General features: G+C 39.8%; 1 protein-coding gene across 2 annotated transcripts in view; it reads right to left on the bottom strand.

The window, feature by feature from the left end:
* rassf5 (Ras association domain family member 5) overlaps positions 1–18,512 on the bottom strand; it is a 40,839-nt gene that overhangs the window by 3,328 nt on the left and 18,999 nt on the right. Inside the window, exons 2-5 of one of the 2 annotated variants that reach the window (XM_086087557.1) lie at positions 14,572–14,693; positions 2,232–2,345; positions 1,364–1,667; positions 1,160–1,275 (exon numbers count right to left, since the gene is read on the bottom strand). In XM_086087557.1, the coding sequence (XP_085943683.1) occupies positions 1,160–1,275; positions 1,364–1,667; positions 2,232–2,345; positions 14,572–14,693 (656 nt within the window). Of the gene's footprint in view, positions 1–1,159; positions 1,276–1,363; positions 1,668–2,231; positions 2,346–8,573; positions 9,201–14,571; positions 14,694–18,512 lie in introns of those variants that run through there. The other variant, XM_086087558.1, reaches the window with a different exon arrangement.

The following is an 18,512-nucleotide window of genomic DNA, read 5'->3' as shown; positions in this document are numbered from 1 at the left end:
CAGCTGGCTTCGGGCAGTAGGCGGGGTATACCCTGAACTGGTTGCCAGCCAATCGCAGCCAAAAATAATATATTACGTTTAATTAATTATGAGTTCTTTAAACATAATACAGTATATTCACTTTGGATTACCTTAATTCAATCGTGTGTTACCACTTAAAGCAATTTTACTAAATTGGTCAACAATTCTCTGTTTAATCTTAACTCATTCACTGCCATTGACGGCTAAAGACGTCAAAAATTCATTTGAACTATTTCTATTCGTTTAATATTTTTTTCCCAGTTTTGTTAACAAGAGTTTGAAAACTTAGGGATTTTTTTGTTGTTGTACATGTAGACCAGATATAAAATGTGTGATTAATCGTAAGTTAACTATTGAAGTCATGCTATTAATTACAATTAAAAATTGTAATCACCTGACGTCCTCATTTTTTTAATATATTTTTTCTTTTTTTTGAAAAAAGATTATTTAAAAAAAGAAGAAAAGATTATTAAAAATGACGTCGTCAGGCGATTAGAATTTTTAATTGTAATTAATTGCATGACTTCAATAGTTAACTCACGATTAATCACAAGTTTTCATACTCTTGTTAACAAAAGTGGAAAAAATGTTAAACTAATTGAAATAGTTCAAATGAATTTTTGACGTCGAAAGCCGTCAATGGCAGTGAATGGCTTAAATTGGTTCTCTTTTTAGAGTGTATGTATGTATGTAGAATTTTTCCTTAAAATTGCATGAAATTAATTTTCTATTCTAATTTCTAGTTCCTGATCGTAAAACGACAACAAGAGGGCAGCCAATGTCGCGAGTATTGATATCTTGTAATAAGGCCAGATCGGCCCAATACTGTTACCTGCTATTGGAGCTATTACTATATGTGTTTATAAGGTAAAGGTGTTTATAAAAATAGTTTTCAATTACTTATGTTTTCTTTGTTATTCGTAGAAGGGCTGATGGGTCCCTATGCACTTTCCATAATAGGGGTTTACTTTGCCATGGCATGATCAGTGCATAGTTTATGATATAAAATCCTCCACAAAAGATGTAATTTTGTAAAGTTGCATAGACAAAGCAATAAACAAAAATAATACCAACTCGAAAAAATCTTGGTGGAAAAACCTGCAGAAGAGTACAGAAATGCGTTTTTGTGCTTTCACACCTCCACTTCTCCAGTCTCGTTCTCCTTGAGGACAAAACTGAGCTGCTCCGGGTCGGGCCCTGCTATCAGTCTCAGAAGAAGGGGGCGCTCACACAGAGGAAGTTTCTGGAACAAATCTGACAGAAAGACAAAAGCTAAACAATTACAACGTGTTCAACTACACGCTTGCTTGTGTGACACGTCGAGGCGTTCCTCCTTCCTCACCTTGTCCGTCACGATGCGTCTGTCTGTACAAGGCAAACTTGCGAGGATTATCCAACACCATGAACTTCTTCAGCAAGCCCTGGATCACCTCTCTGGTAGTCGTCGTGGAACTGATGTGCAACTGCTTCACGCAGTCACATGGGAGGTAGAAGGAGGTTCTGTCCTCACCCTGCCCACTGTCTCGGACCTCTGACGGTGATCCATCAGGGTCCCCCGGGACCGACGCCTCCACAGCCGGCACTGTGACGGGTCGACTGAGCCTCAGATGGACTTTGATGAAACCTGTGTAGGAGCCGTCTGAATCCTGCAGCACAGTCACAAAAAGACGGGTTTTACATGAATCCTGCTGCCATCATAAAAACAACCACATCATCACCAGGCAAAGTGTAAAGAAAAATAATAGCGAAAATATATAATAGATCAGAGGAGGAAGTAGAAGAAAGTAAATCGTATATACCTCTATATATGGTATATCAAGCGAATTGTATTGTCATTTTTATTTTGGGGGAGGAGCCGTTTTTTGGTGTATTTTTTTCTGAATATATATTTTTTCCATTAAAAAATATTTCGAGGAACGGGGAGAACATTCTGAAAAATGACTCCGAATTTTTTTTAAATCAAAATTTATATAAAAAAATAAAATAAAATAAATATGCGGGAAAGTGTCCACCATTAGCCAGTCTACTAGCAGTCACTTGCATTTCAGAGGTAAAATTAAATAAATTACTCAGAAAAACAGCACCAGCTTCTGTTTTTCAGAGTAATTGTTTTTATTTTTACTGGCTCGACATTTTGTGAAATGTATTATTGACCCATTTTGGGCTTGGAATAATTGTGTTAATTTGAAACGATGTGAATGACAACTCACCAGTTTCATGCCATTCTCTGACACCCGGGAGTTGTATTCTTCTATCCTGGTGTGCACCTCTTCTTTTGGAAGGTCTTTCACACCGCCATCCTCTACCTCTTTTGCCTCACTCTTCTGTTGTCAGACAGAAAAAGCATAAACTATCATGCAATGTTGATTTTAGCCACAAGATGGCGGTGCCTCTCTCAGAAAGGCACCGGCGCCTTTCATGAATAAGCTCATCGCAGGGAAACGGGGGTTTTACCACGCACACCAAAACAAGGTGAACGAGGGACTAAGCTTGGCTAAACACAGTCAGAGAGCATCCTCGTTTTGTCGCTGCATCTGATTCAATTTCCTGCTCTACATTTTTGCCAAAACTCAGCAATACGTCTCTCTGACTGCAGCTGATTCGGATGCATGGCACCACTTTTAGATTTGTGTTTAATTCTGCTCTTCCGGGTGAACAGCGTTGGTGCTGAAAAGGGGAACGGGAAGTGATGCAAATGAAGTCCGCGTATGATTCAGGCAGCATCTCCAGACCCGAATATTGACGGCGTGCCAGCATGTTTCTCACTCATTATGACGAAGGGGAGGGGGGGGGGGGTGAGAGCGATGTTAGCGGAATGACAGGAGAAATAGGGGGTGAGGTAGAGGTGGGAGGGAGTGTAGAGAGCGAGTAAGGGGTAAGGAACGATGAAAGAGAAGCTGCTGAGCCAGCCTTAGCAACACAGAGTTTGACTAGGTTATTTATAGTACACTAGGAAGAATCCTCTCTATCTTATATATTTTTTTTTTCATTCCTCTGTTCCTTTGCATTATCTGGGGCAGAGAGAGAGAGAGACTGTATGAAAGTGAGCGAGAGAGAAATGCAGGTCAGGAATGACTTCCAAAGGGAAGTCCTCAGGTTGTGTGCTGGAATCTCTTGTTTCTTTTCTACAGAGAAGATTTGCACTAGTGTATGTTTATGCATATAGACAGCTTTGGGTATTAAACAACACAAAGCTCATACATATACATAGCTCATCCTGGTTCGTGTTGTGCAAGATAAGAACATCATGCGGTATAAATTATATAAACAAACATATACATTGAGTAATTTTAAAAAGTGGAATGATCCGGAATTTGCCTAAAACTTCATCACACATGACATCTTTCATGCATTTCTGCAGAGATTTTAGCATTTTTATTTTTATTTTTTTGTGCTTATTACACAAGAATTTGAAATACTTTAGAGTAGACAGCAGATATTATCTCATGAGTGTCATCATAAATGTCATTATTTATCATCCTTTACAGTAAGACATTGTTTTGTTGCTTTTAAGTGGTGTTGACCTTTTTTAAATTTCCTGTTCACTCACGCTAACGGATGGGTGTGAAGTCATGTAGACCGCAGTGTGTTTATAAAAGTGCTTTGCGCTTTAGGTGCAGTAGCTCTGATGGTTTTCACCAAATGCAGTGATGGAACTGGAAGTGCCAGCGGAAGAGGCAAACAGACATATTACTGAGTTACAGAAGGCCAGTCATTGCATAAAAGCCATGTTATTTTTGCTTTAACTTGTACCCTGTTGCATGGCAATTGAATGTATTTGTTCATCGTTAAAACTTGGGACAACACAATTAAATGATCCAGGCACATGGAAATGCATAGTTGAAAGGAGTTTTGACACGGATGACATGGCATGACTCCTTCTTGTGATTGTCTCTAAGTCAACCCTAAGATCATTAAGAACCTCCGAAATCGCATTGCCGTCCTGATTCTGAGCTGACTACTATCAACTGCGTTCCATCCTCCAAGCTGCAGTTATACGTTACAGTCCAGTGTCTCTAATGTCTCATTCATGTTATTGCATTTGATTTAACCTAGCCTAGCTACTACTTACTAAATTCTAGGAAAATATGGATTCCCAAGCACCGGCATTAGCATTATGCGGCTAATTCAGTTATGCGTGTTCAAGAAATAGTGCTTGCACAACTTTGACACTAATGTGACGAAAGTCTCGTTGACAGCCAGGTAATGTTTACACAACTTAGCCAAATGGGGAAACCTGTCCTCATTCTGGGCCCAACACAGCAGTGGGTTATACAACATTTGTGAACGCTGTATCTAACAATAATATCAAAGTTATTATATAGAATGGTACTTTGAAGGTTTATTGTGAGCCGCTTACGTAATACTGTGGTTTGAACTGAACAATTGGAGTCTAAGAAAAGCATCGGAAGAATATGCATGATATGCATCTAAAGGTCCTCCCACGTCAAAGGCAAAGCGCATTGAAAAGAACCTCGCAGGAAATTCCTGCGTTTGTGTGAGCCTTGAAACGCATCACAGGCAATGCCCGGCTTCTCTGCATACCAGCGACAGTAATTACAAAACAATACTTGGAGTTTCTGACTTTGTGGGACCCTCCCACCACGCGTTCTCCCTTTTATATCATTTATGGTTAACCTTATTTATTGTCTTTGTATTTCTTTCTGGTGTCATTAATTACTGCTACTATTTTATGGTATATCACTTAAATGTGAATATAAGAATACAGTAGAATAGAAATCAATCCATCTTTTTTTTTTGGGGGGGGTGATTTATATACAGTCAATAGTACTTAATTGTGCTACTGGAGATTTATGAAAGCCTTAAAAGTATAAAAGATGTTACATAAGCGCACACACATGAATATATACACCCACTCACATTCACACCTCAGGGTGACACGAGGATGTGTTGATTTTGACGAGACCAGACAAGAGAGGTCACATTTGAAAGGTTGACTATACTCTAAAAACAGTTGGGTTAAACAACACAAAACAATAATATGGGTAAAAAATGGACCAATCCACTACTTGGGTCAATTTAACCCAACTTTGAGTCGAGAAATGGGTCTTTCAAGCGTAAAACAACTCATAAATATTGTTCAGATCCTTTACTTGGGTCACATTTTTTGGGTCATTTTGTATTAATCAACGCAGAAAATTGGATCAAATTAACCCATAAAGTGGATCGGTCCATTTTTTTAAATCCATAATTGGGTTACTTTTGACCCAACTGTTTTTAGAGTGTAGCAATATGCATTTGTGTGTTTGTGTATTTTAATAATGCATCCCCAAAAGGTCAAATGCAAAGAGAGGAACCACAATAGTAGAGCATATCATCTTTCCAAGGTTGAACAGTTTAGAAACAATCTAAACAAACGGCAACGCATGTACAGTACTGTATCTACAAATGTTGTAAAGATGAGATGAAAGTGGGGGGGGGGTGGAAGACAGTATCATACGTGTATATTGGATTGACCACATTATATTTCAGAATTCAGTAAATAGTAATGTATGCTTTGCTTACCCACTAAAATAACTCATAAGGTGAGGATGTCAAATGACTGGGCAGGACCATTTTTGATTCTGGGGGCAATGGAAAATAAAATCCTATCTACAGTATGGTTGCAACGTTGCTAAGTGAAATGTAATTGTCACTCCTTTTTTCTTCATAGTTCATCAGACATACAATATCCAACTCCAAAAATGTCAATCCCTCACTGTAACTCACTGCATCCAAAAAAAGTAGTACCAATCAGAACAATGCAAACAGCTGTAGCTGGCTAAAGCTAGCAAGTATATAGGTCATTGACGGACGCGTACTCGATGATACCTGTTTTAGGAATTATCATGTGGTGCGACCATAAAAGGAATAGTCAATTTGGGAATTTGAAATCGATTTTAATACAGGAGTTATTTTGTATCAGCCACAAGACAGTCAAGTTTAAGAACCCATGGGAGCAGCGGTTTGTACTGTCTTACAACTATGTAAAAAAAAAAAGTAGTGGTATTATTTGGACATCATGTGGTATGACCTGGAAAACATCATATTAGTTTTTTCCAACAAATATATATTTTCATTATATTTATACTTGTGCGGCTAGCTAGCTTGTTTTGCTTAGATGGCTAATTGTGAGCTCATATCTTTTAATTAAGTTGAAAATAGTACACAATGCGACCAACCATCATCTGGTGTGACCATTGTTGAAAGCCTTCCATGATCGATGTATGTCCTAAATGATAGATAATAGTAAAGTTTCTGGTGAAATCCTTATCCGCCAATGACCCTTATGTGAGGCTAAAGAGTGGAAATGACTCCGAATGAAAAGAGGATCTTAACTCCCCTTTCACTGTTTTATTGACCCACCGGTATGTGTTTCCGACTCTGTATGGATTGAACACAATCACTGCCTTTCACACTTCTATTCACCGGATGCCATTCACTACCGTTTGTATAATCTCTTTTTCATATTCAAACCCGTGGTAAAGAGGACATGCGTCTACTTGACTACTACTTGACTGCAGACCAACCCCCCCCCCCCCCCATGGTCCAGTGCCATTGTGTCATTTACAAGCATCTTCCTAAGGCTATGAGAGACAACATGCTTCACCAGCTAACAACAGGGATGCTGGCAACACGTTCATGCTAAGCCCTCACAGCATTACGTCTCAAGCGCATGGCAAAGCCAGCCGCACATGCTGACTCCACAGCTGGTCAATTATTTATGGATTGTACCTTGGCCAAATTAGTCGCAGAAGGCATCGCTAGGTCAGACGGTGAGGGGGGGGGGGGGCTTAACTGCTTGAGCTTTAGTGTTTTATGTTTCAGTTGTCTAGTGGAAAACAGAGGAACTTATAAAGAAAAGGTGTCAAATGGATTTTTTTTCTTTTTTTTCCAGAAAATCGTAAATCAAAATTTCAAACTGTTACTTAGCGTGTGCATCTCTTCAGTAAAAGACAATTTGATACGCATCTCAATACATATCACATTTTCTTGTTCTTGTTTTATTCTAGATGCATATGAAAAAACTTGCTCGTACTGTAAATGTGGCATTTCCTTCAAAGATATATGTCTCCAACAATAGGCGGTTTGATACATATTTTTATTTTTTAAGTAGAATGATTTGATTTTCTACCAGGTAGCCCTGGGCCTGTTTAAAAATATCTCCCCAGTGACGGGACATGGTGATTTACTTGGAATGTTCTTTGAGTGATCATTTTGAAAATTTGGGATGAGCGAGTACTGATACCAAGTATCGGTATCAGGCAGATGTCAGCCTTATTGTTAGATATTGGGTAATTGTGCAGGCTGCCAAAACCAGTCACCGATACTTAATACCCCCCAAAAAAATAAAAAAATAAATAATAATAATGCATCAGATTTATACAGCGCTTTTCTGGACACTCAAAGACAATTTACAATGGATACATTATTCATGCCCTGACACATTCACACTCTATACATATAGATTTAACTTTTAATCTCCTTCTTGGTGGCAGTTACACAAAGAGGAGCTACACAATATTTTTTCGCTCTGATTAATGTGCATTGTCTTAAAAAATAAATGAAAAAATAAATAATACATACAAAAAATGTGGCACCAACAGATACGAGTTAGCCCCAAGGACAACATGAGTAGCTCATGGGGCTTTTCTAAAAATATTTCACCACTAAGAAGAATTGAAACAGAGGGAGAATGTTTTATTTATTTTTTATTTATATTTAAAAATTGATATTACACATTTATCCTGTACCAAAAAATACTCAGTATTTTGATTAAAAAGAGATTGTGTTCAATGGAAAAACATTGCTGTTTTTATTTACTCAAATATTATTATTATATATATTTTTAAAGGTTATTTGTGAGCTGTAATTTTAATACTGCTATACTGCAATATTTATGCTCACAGTTATCATACCGTCAGAATCTTATATTGGCCCATGTTTGACCGTGATTGGCTGATCAGTGTTTCGGGGTGATTAATTGTACTTAATTTGTAACAGATCAATGCATTCAAGTGTAATGACAAAATGTAGTTAGTATCTATTATACAAGTTGGCGATGAGGTGAGGTCTGCACTCTTTATATCAGGAGGAATAACATGCACACTATTGCCACAAGCAAATATCATGTGTATGTGTGTACAAGCTGATAAAAAAAATAGTTGCCATGGTAACTACAAAAAAAAAAAGACTTGCTACAGTTAAGCAGTGGCCGACACGCACGCACGAACACACCAACAGCCAAGTACTACTAGAGCATCAGCTTTGTATCTACGAAAACCTCTCCCACGCATTGAAGAGGTTGACATCATTAACTCAGCTAAAAATACATGTTGTGGCTTCGTACCTCATACATGTTAGATCCATGTGTGCTTGGTGGACAAGGCTGACGTGATCAATGTTGCTAAATAATGTATGACTTCCCATATATACAGGCCGCCTACAATGTCCTAACCACTTCCTCTTGAAACTTCTGCTTCTCTCGCCTTCAAGTTTCTTACATTCACAATAAATAACCGGTGGTTGCCAATCCACAAAAATTGTCCTACCTTAACGGACTGCCTGGGTTTACGGAAGAACGACGTCTTGGCGGTGAAGAAAGTGAAGTCTTCATTTTCATCGTCCAGGCTGCAGTACCCGCTGCTCATGCTGTTACTGCTGGTCATGGACGGGCTGGGCTCCGTGTTGACAGTCATGGAGAGGCAAAGTCCCGCTTCAGCCTAACTAGACTCCCTCAGAGTGTTTGAAGTCCCACCTGTGACGGCGATCGCAAGGGGGGAGACCAGCAAATCCGAGAAGCGGCATAGATGTGTCACTTCCTCCTCGAGTGTTTGCTGTTCTGACACCGTATATGAAGCGGCGTGCGTCTAAACGCACCGCAAGAGATGACCTGGCTCTGATGTCCTGGAGTCACTTTACAGCCGGGTGTCAAGTTGACCCACCTGACAGGTACTCGCCACAGCGGAAAACTTCATCCTATCATCTTCTCGGGAGTCATCTGAGTGATGCTGATGTTCACATGAAGTGAGAGCGCATCCAGCTTCGGGGAGATCTACGCTGTGCAGCAAGGAAGCCTCCGTGCACCTTCTCCTCTTGGATACTGATGCCTCCCCTCGCCTCCTCCTTCTTCGCTTTCCTCGCTCACTCTCTCTCGTGCAGCCTTGCTCGACCATCTGTGGTTATCAGCCAGCGAGCACCCTCCCCCTTCTCCCGCTCGCTCTCTTGCTCTCTGCAGTGCAACATCACTTCCTCTAACTGAGAGTAAGAGAGGGAAATGTCGATGAGTGAGCTCCTGTTTTGCATATTGTGCGTACCGCAACTGAACTGCAATGACAGGAAGGCGCGTATGCAATTGATACCGCAGAGGGAAATGGCTGTTATGCGTGTCGGTGTATCTCGCTATTCTCTCCTCTCGTGAAAAGTGCGCTTGATTGTTAGCTGTAATTTGTTACTAGCGGCTTAGCAACACTCTTTAATTCATGCGCTCCCAGCCATTTTCATTGAAGCAACCCCCTTTGCTCCCGGCTGTTTTTACTGGATTTTGAGGGATTTTGCAATTGCTATAAAAACACGGAACCTACCAAAAAAAAAAGATTAGAGTCTCTTCTTTCATCAGGAAAAATATATATATTTGTATCTGTTTCTGTTTTGCAGCAATTAGCATTAGAATACAGCTAAGTTTCATCATTATTCACAAACCTGTATAAAACACTGGCAAAAAGAGCTTGTTGCAACATGGCCCTGGTTGATCTCTTATACTCTGCTGCCACCTGCTGGTCGTTTTTTGTTATAACTACCATTGCTTTAAGCGACCTCTCTTCATGTCAGAAACTGTATCAAAGCCTTCTGTACGCTCTAGCATAAAAAAACCCCATACAAAACGTATAAATACGTTTTTGGGAGTGCTGGAAAAATTATTAAAAAACATATTTACACGTTTTTGGGTTTGAATGACTTAAACGGCAGAATTGGGAAAACAAAGTAAAACACACATAAGAGGAGGTATTTTCTGAAGTGGATGAATGGTTTATTTTTTCAGCTCAAAATGGCTTCCCTGTCATATTTTAACAATTCAAACACTGGGAATGTAATTTAACCTCTCTTCATGTTCATATTGACGAGAATGACTCAGCAAGCATAAAGTAAACAAAATGTTAAATATTGCAATTGGACATTGTGGCTTATGTATGGAGAGTTGATCTTGTGGTACTAAAAATGAGATTACCATATATTGAATGACTACTCAGGGTGGAGATTAAACTGACCTCTAACCTCACTCCGACCTTTAACCTCGCAACTAAAGGCGCCAATTCCCCAAACACTGCAGCCGTTGAATGTATGAATACTCATGGCATCTGTATGTGCATGCATTTTCTCTGTGTGTAATTCATGATTTAAATTATCTAATTATATAATAGATTTGGATGATCTTTATTCTGTTCTTCTTAGTTCTTTACAGTTTTATTTTGAACTTGAATGTCTGTGCAATGTGTATGCCGATATCCTAGTGGACAAGTGGAGGCAAGGTTGTTTTTAATTCATGTCAATCACTTTGAGTTGCATTTGTACTTAAAAAAACACTGCACAAAACAAATCTGATTGATTTATATCAGAGGTTCTCACAGTGATTTTTTTAATTGATGCTAAAAAGATTAGCACATAAACTTGGTTAAACTATGAAAGAAAATTATCATTCCACTCCTCATCATAGGAAATAATTGTTACATTTTGGCATTAAAATGTAGTTGACTTTAGCTTAGCAGGTTTAAAAATACGGCAACATACCCTAAAGCCCTGGAGGGGAAAAAAAGGCTAACAAATAGCATCAGTGTCATAACCCATATTTGAACCTAAATGATGGAGCACACAAATAACAACACCAAAAATATTTTTCTTGTGTGAATTATGACTATTACTGCGGCTTTTTGACCATCTCCATTTATATGCTATTATCCTCCTTACGTCTGTATGATACTGCCCCCAGGTGGTCAAGTCGCACACACCAGAAGGAGCAGCACAATGTCTAGTGAATTGAAGCAAAAAATGTGGCAAAACTGTTATTTTAAAAAAAAAATTAAACATTTTTTTAAATATAAATCTGGATCAGCAAACTAAGGATCAGCAAGTCGAGTTTTTTTAAAGTTTTTTTTAATTATTATTATTTTTGTTACAATCTATTTAATTATTAATTATTGTCTGTTTTATAAATTACATTATTATATTGTGCTATTTTTCCTATTAAAACACATTACATAAACTGTTGATGGTCTTTTATGGGAGGCTGGAACGGAATAACGACATTTCCATTCCTTTCAAAGGCAAAAGATGATTTGAGATACAAGTTTCTTGTATTATGAGCGTATATATATATATGGTTTATTATTTATTTTTTTATACTCCAATTATATATAACTGATAAGGACTGATTCAACATTGTTTAACTTGTAGAACTACTGATGGGGTTTTGCCTCATTTGAGGTCCCCATGGTGACATGAGCCCCCATGGGGAAGGTGATCTGTCATAACAGAGTCCTTGCTGCCGCAGATGTCCAATAATTATAACACACAACACAGACTTCAAGAATAGATGACACTTGACCTGACATGCTTCTTGCATGTTGACGCAGTCATTATTGAAGCTAAATGATCTGCACTATGTAAACAGATACAGAGAAAAAAAAAAATCCTATATTGATATTTTTGGGCAGAAAATCAATCAACTATAAATCTCCCACACACATACACTTACAAATAATTGCACAACAGTAATGGCACCATATAGGATTGTTTTCTGCTGACGTACACAAAATTGAGGGAGGCCTGAAACAAACACGTACGTGAGCCATAACGGCGCAAATGACAGTAAGAGAGTAAAGAAGACTGCAGGGAAATAAATTGTCTTCTCTCCTTCTACTCCGCAGTACCAGCGAACTGTATATTCCGCTCATTAAATTGAATCACTGGTTTTGCTCATACAACTATAGATTCCATAATTGATGTGACATTTGGCAAAGAAAAAAAGCCATCACTTTGTCACTTCCTTCCTATTATCTTAAGCATTTGAGAGGGGGGGGGGGGCGGGGGGGGGGGGCGGGGGGGGGCGGGGGGGTCAGCGTGATAGTAGGAGTGCATTTGTTCACGCTCTCTCAAAGTGGAGTACTACCTGGTTCTAATTTGGTCTCATCTGCCCACTGGCTGCTGACACTCTGCTGCAGGTCCGTGCGTTTGTGTGACTCGCGCTTCTGTGGAATTGAAGCGCGAGCATGTGTGTGTGTCTGTGTACTTGTACATACCACATTGTGAGGACCAAAATACGTCTTTAACCAACTGAGGACCTTTTTGTGAAGTGAGGACATTTTGGCCGGTCCTCACAACTCAAGACCTCTTTTTGAGGGTCAAGACTTGGATTTAGAGTTTAGGTTTGAATTGGGTTATGGTGGAGGTTAGGGTAAGGAATGCGGGTAGGAATCATTTTTGATGGTTGGGGTTAGGTGAAGGGGCTAGGAAATGCATTATGTCTATGGATGTCCTCACAATTATACAAGTACAAGTACGTGTGCGTGTGTGCTGAACCACAACTGTGTGGGTTGACTGCAGCTGTGAGGCCAAGAGCACTGTGCATGCTTAACGCACAATAGATACAAGTAGCTGGAGAAGTGACTTATATAACTCCATAATCATTGATCTGCAAATTTTGACAGTAATTGAGGTCTGGTTCTTGTTTAACTCTTTGACTGCCAGACGTTTTCAGAAAAGGGATGCCGCCAGTGCCAGCCGATTTAAGCATTTTGACTGATTTTCAAGGTCCACAGAAAATGTTCTGTTTGGACTATGGAAACACACGTACTACCAAATGAAAGATTGGACTTTCATCTTTCATCAGAAAAAAAGAGTTTGTTTCTACCTTATTCCGTTCTTTAGTAATCAACAATAGAAAATGGTTAGTTTGACCCAATTTCGCCTGTGTTGGACCAAAATACGGAGAAATCAAGCTTTTAGTGAAACGATATTATTTCATGCATTCTAGTGAATTTGACACTTCTTTTTGTCCATGAATGATGCCACAAACACCTAAATAGTGCTTTACTTCTATAAAACACTACCACCAAGAATGAAAAAGTGTTTTTTGATAGCAAAATACGTTTATTTACATTCAACAGTGTAACAATTTGACAACAATTTGGCAAACTATTTACAAATGTGTGCAACTGTGGTGCTATTTACAAATATGTGGATGTTTCAACGACAGTTTTTCTTTTTGTAACACTCTCCTGCGTGCAAGGAGACGCAACAGCATTTGCACAAGATTGCCTCTTCGCGTGCGCCACTTTCTTGCCGGCCGTTTTTTTCCGGGGAATAGCAAGTATATACTGCAGTGTGTCATCAAGTCTAATATCAGGATCATGCTACGGTTACGTTACGGTGGTGTTACGTCTCGCTTCCCCGTGTCCTTCAGTTGCTATACCGGGTTGGTAGGAGATGTTCTGATCCATTTTATCCACTCCATTCATGGTGGCATCGTAGTCCAGAAACAGTGTCTTCTCCGTGATCAGACTGTACCCGCTCCTCCGATGAATATGCATTGGACTCGGGGTACTCTTCATTGTCCGATCGAATGTCCGCTTGTGCAGCTCCGCGTTTTCCGGCCTTAGCAGCGCTAGCCGCGCTAGCCGCGCTTTGCCGGTGGGGCTTACTACGTGTTCATAACAGTCACGTTGGCGTAGAGCTCGGAGTCATCTTCATCATCATCATCAATCTGCATTGGTCGATGCCAACTCTCCATCGCCCGATCGAATGTCCGATTGTGTAGAAGTACCCGGCCGGCTATTGTGCGCGTTTTCCGGCCTTAGCAGCGCTAGCCGCGCTAGCCGCGCTTAGCTGTGAGGCTTACTACGTGTTCATAACAGTCACGCCAAAGCTTCCAACTTTGGCGTAGAGCTCGTTGTCATCATCATCGTTGACATCAATGCGCTTTTTAGTATTGATTGATGCTTTCCGTCTTTGAAAAAAATGCTCAAGCTGAGCTGCTTGTAACCGGTTGCTTGGTCAAGCCATTGTGGCTTGGATCAGCCATTGTCTCCTCAACACTCTAGCTCCGCCTCACGTCTTCTACTGACGCCCACGGTGGGCGGCCCATCCAACCTTGTGCAAAGAGAGTCATCGCTGCCCTCTAGGGGCCAAAACGAGTCTTTGACTAATCAGATCAGCCTGATACTTTCAGCACAGCTGCCCAAGGCTTTCCTGCACCCGTTTTTGAAAAAAAAAAAAAAAAAACATAGGGGACGTCTTTTAACGTCCTCGGCGCCCTTCCCTAGGTTTATGCTAAACGTTTTATAACGTTTATGGCAGTCAAAGAGTTAAGAGTGTTTCGTGTTATTGTTGGGTTGTGGGTGGCCTTCAAAGAACAGTGTGCTTATGTGTGTGTGTGTGGGGGGGGGGGGGTGGAGAGATGCTGAGGTAAGCACTGTGAGTGCTTATCTGACACACACACGTTGCCTGTTGCATTCTACACGCAATACATTTGTGCATAATATTCCAAATGCTTACTTTGTGTTTGGCTGCCGGGCAGTGGCTTCTGGGAAATGGAGTCACTTCAGGCTTATTGTCCCTCTGGTTGCAGTCCAGCTGGACTTGCCTCTCACACTCCACATGGCAAGTGTAGGTGCAGTCTGATGAATGCAAAAACACAACAATCACTAAATACACGATACAGATCAATTGCGTTAATAAAGTAGAATAATAATAATAGCAATTTTATTCCAGCACATATAGGTCGATGCATGCAAATGTTGGGTTGAATGTAATTTTGCATTTACAAAATCGATGTCACTTAGAGTGCAATTGTATTGAAGTGCATGGGGGCTTATTGTCCCACATTTAGAAAACCCTTGCACTCATGAAAACCTCCTTTAAAAATGGACAACAGCTCCATCTAGTGGCAACATTCAAAAATGTGGCAATTCCATGATGAAAACGACTGTATGCATGTAACACATTATACCAAAGATAATATTTTTGTGTGATTAGATCTTTAGAGAAGTAGAGCAATATCACATTTCTGATGCTTCAAACTGACCATGACATGCAAGCAGCATTTAGCACACTACAATACTGACAATCCACATACATACACAAACTAGTACCGGAATAGCAGCACCGGCACTGTTAACTATCTTTTACTGCTCGGACGGCTAGACAGGAACAGATTTACATTCTGCTTCTAAAACGTCCCCAAAATAAAGTTGCTGTGGCCAGAGGCTTTGCACTAACTCTTGAGTCTCATATCTCACGTCTTTGCCTTTGGTCACGCAGCCCGCGAAAAAGAACAAAATGAGATTTTAAAAGCACGCAGGCAAAGACAGGAATGCAGCTTGATTCCTAATCTTTTGATATTTTTGACACGCAGGAGCCTCACGAAATAAACTGGAGGCAAAAGATGCAGTTATGGGTCATTTAAAAAAAAAAAAAAAGTTTCTTAGCACAACTTTTGTGATAGAACGGTGTAAAAGTCTGGCATATACAAACAGCGCTGCATCAGCACTGTAACCATGGCAACATGCTTCTCTGCTCTCATTGTAGGGTGATACTTTCGCAAATATCCCTCCAACAAAATTAGTTGGCGGGTAAGAGATGAATGCATGACTTGGGATAAATAGATGGAAAAACTTACATAATATATTTTCTGTACTGCTCATATTTGATCTTAATCAAATACTATTACTAACCTCAGCTCATAGTCTCTCACACGTGCATGTTTATGTTCTCTGCATTTCTTCATAATTTTCCTTTTTTATTAGGGATGGGCGAGTAGAGTATCGATACCAGGTATCGTTTTTGGGCTGATACCAGCCCCTTATTTTAAGATATTGAGTGCTCATGGAGGCTGTCCATACTAGTCACCGATAGAAAAAATCAGTAGGTGGCGCTGTACTGCGGCAGGTTGACACATCTGCAAAGCATCATCTGTGTCAGAGAGATAATTTTTTGTCATTGTGATAAATGAAATTTTATATATCAAAAGTGGTATTGAACGTCAATATTTGTATTTTTATTTTAAAAGTCCGTTTTGATTGGCATAAATTGTTAATACATTCAAAAAAATGTTAATTAAAGTGTCTGGGTACTACTGATAGTCTCCTTCCTGCATTGGAATACATAAACACTCCCCAATCACAATTTTGGGAAAAGTGTAATTTAAAGTATAAAATGACACCAAGTGCAACAAGTGCAGACTATTTACATTTGCCATTTTCATGAAAAGGAATACTTTCCAAATGATGCGACCTTTTGGGCGTCACACTGTACTGTGTGACTAAAGAAAGGTTCACATAGAGTACACACAGACAGTTGAAGGGCTGATGGAGAACAGCGAGTGATGGCTCGGTGATGCAGCGTCTTGCTGACAGCAGGGAAGTGTCAGGGGGAAAGGCGAGCGCTCAGATAAGCGATTGTGTCGCGCTCACCTCAGTTTGGAGGTCACTGCAGAAAGACAGTAGAGAGAGGAAACACGTAGAGGAAAGGAGGAGAGAAACTCCTTTCCTGATTCCATTTAGTCACTTTGATTTAACATGAGCTCATTTGCAGGTATACATTTGGAACCATTGAGATAACATGCAGTAAATTTCCTTCAAACTTGACGGAACATGGTTACCCATATGTATAAGCGCATCAAGTCCTCTGAATTTGGGGTGCACCCTCGACTGGTTGCCAGCCAATCACAGGGACAATATAGACGCATAATCATTCACACTCACACCTATGGACAATTTAGTGGTGAGTTCTATAAGTGTGGTACTGGTACTAGTACAGTATGTGAGCTCCCTCTAGTGGAAAGTAAAAGAATCACTACATCAAATGTTCAATTTGTTCAGCACAAGTTGAGCTGTAATTAACATAGTTAAATGTGTTTACATTCAGTTTGTCCACTGTGCTGCCAAAATATAAAACAATCAAATGAAAAAAAGTAAATACTAGGCTGTAAACCAAAGACCACCCCGAATCCACAACATTCCCCGTCCTGTGGCAAACAAGCAGATCCAGAAATTGCTTCATCTATCCTTCCTTTCCTCAGTCTCTCCTTTGGTCTCTTGAGGTCTCCCTAATTTGTTGGAATTTAGATATTTCTGGGGTTGGTGAAAGACTCTGGTTGGTAACCCGGTGGGTAGTAGGTAATGTCTGGTCGGTGCTGGATTTCACTTTCCTTTCTTTTCTTTGATCCTTCCTCGGGTCTCCTGACAACCTCACGACTCTAGCTGGATTCTGAAGTATTCGGTTTAGGTGAACGGGATGGGATTTTTAATAGGTTTTAGGTGAACTAATGAGTACACACTCACACGCGCGCACACACACATGCACGCACACGCACACCTACACACACACATACACACACACACACACACACACACACACTCACCCACATACAAAATAATAAAAATAATAAAAAAACAAATTAATAAAATAAAAAAGAGACAGCAATGATGATGACTTGTCAAATCGGTAAAATTACAGAATGAACAATACTGAGCTTTCCCGAAAAGAAAAAAAAGAAGAAGAAATTGGCGCAGTAGCATTCAATCCCAGACATGATGTGTTTTTGTTGGCTGGCTCATCTACAACCTTGGGAGGAGCGTTTAACTGTCTTACTGTTGAGTGAAGTGTGAGGAAAACGCCAGGAACACTCAAGAGAGGTGGACATTTTATTTTGTGACATGCCCATAGCAGATACATTCCAGCTTCATTTCAAGGTTTGTTACGGTCTCAAACCTTGGGTTAGGGAGCCCATCACTGACAAGACTGACAAAGGAAGCATCATTAGGAAAAAATAAAACCATTAAAAAAAAAATTTATCATAAAAGGCAACAAATTAAAAGCCATCCATGCTTTGGCCTCATCGAGAGTAGCACATTTGAATGTTTCAAAGTGACATCGATTTTGCAGTCATCAGCATAACAATGGAATGAGACATTGTATCTACACAGGATGAAAAAAGTAAAATAAAAATAAAAGGTGAAAAAAGTAAAGGTCCAAGAATCGATCCTTGGGGTACTCCACAAGAGAGGTGTGCTGAGGAGGACACTGCATCACAAACCTGCACTGCAAAACTTCTAATAAAGTAAAATAGTATGATGGAACAGTACGGGGACCTCTAATTCCCACAGACAATGAAAATCTGGTGATCGACTGTATCAAATGCTGCTGTGATGACAGCAGCAAAACGATGGTTTGCTAGCTAATGAACCAGGGGTCAGCAACCTTTCCTGTCAAAAGAGCCATTTTAGGCCAAGTAAATAACCAAAAATGTGTTTGGAGCCGCAAAACATTTGATGAACGAAACAGTGTTAGACTGTACCGAGGGCCCAGGAGCTAATTAGAGCTGCACCAGAACACAACAATAAGAGAGCAGCATCCAATACGTAGAGATTCATTTTTTCTATCTTTTTTTTTGTGTGTGTCATTTTTCCTACTTTATTTTTCATACATTATAAGAC

Source organism: Leptonotus elevatus, chromosome 10, assembly GCF_054856555.1.
Source record: "Leptonotus elevatus isolate MCC_2025b chromosome 10, RoL_Lele_1.0, whole genome shotgun sequence".
Taxonomy (NCBI): Eukaryota; Metazoa; Chordata; class Actinopteri; order Syngnathiformes; family Syngnathidae; genus Leptonotus; species Leptonotus elevatus.
This window is presented reverse-complemented; position numbering and strand designations above follow the sequence as displayed.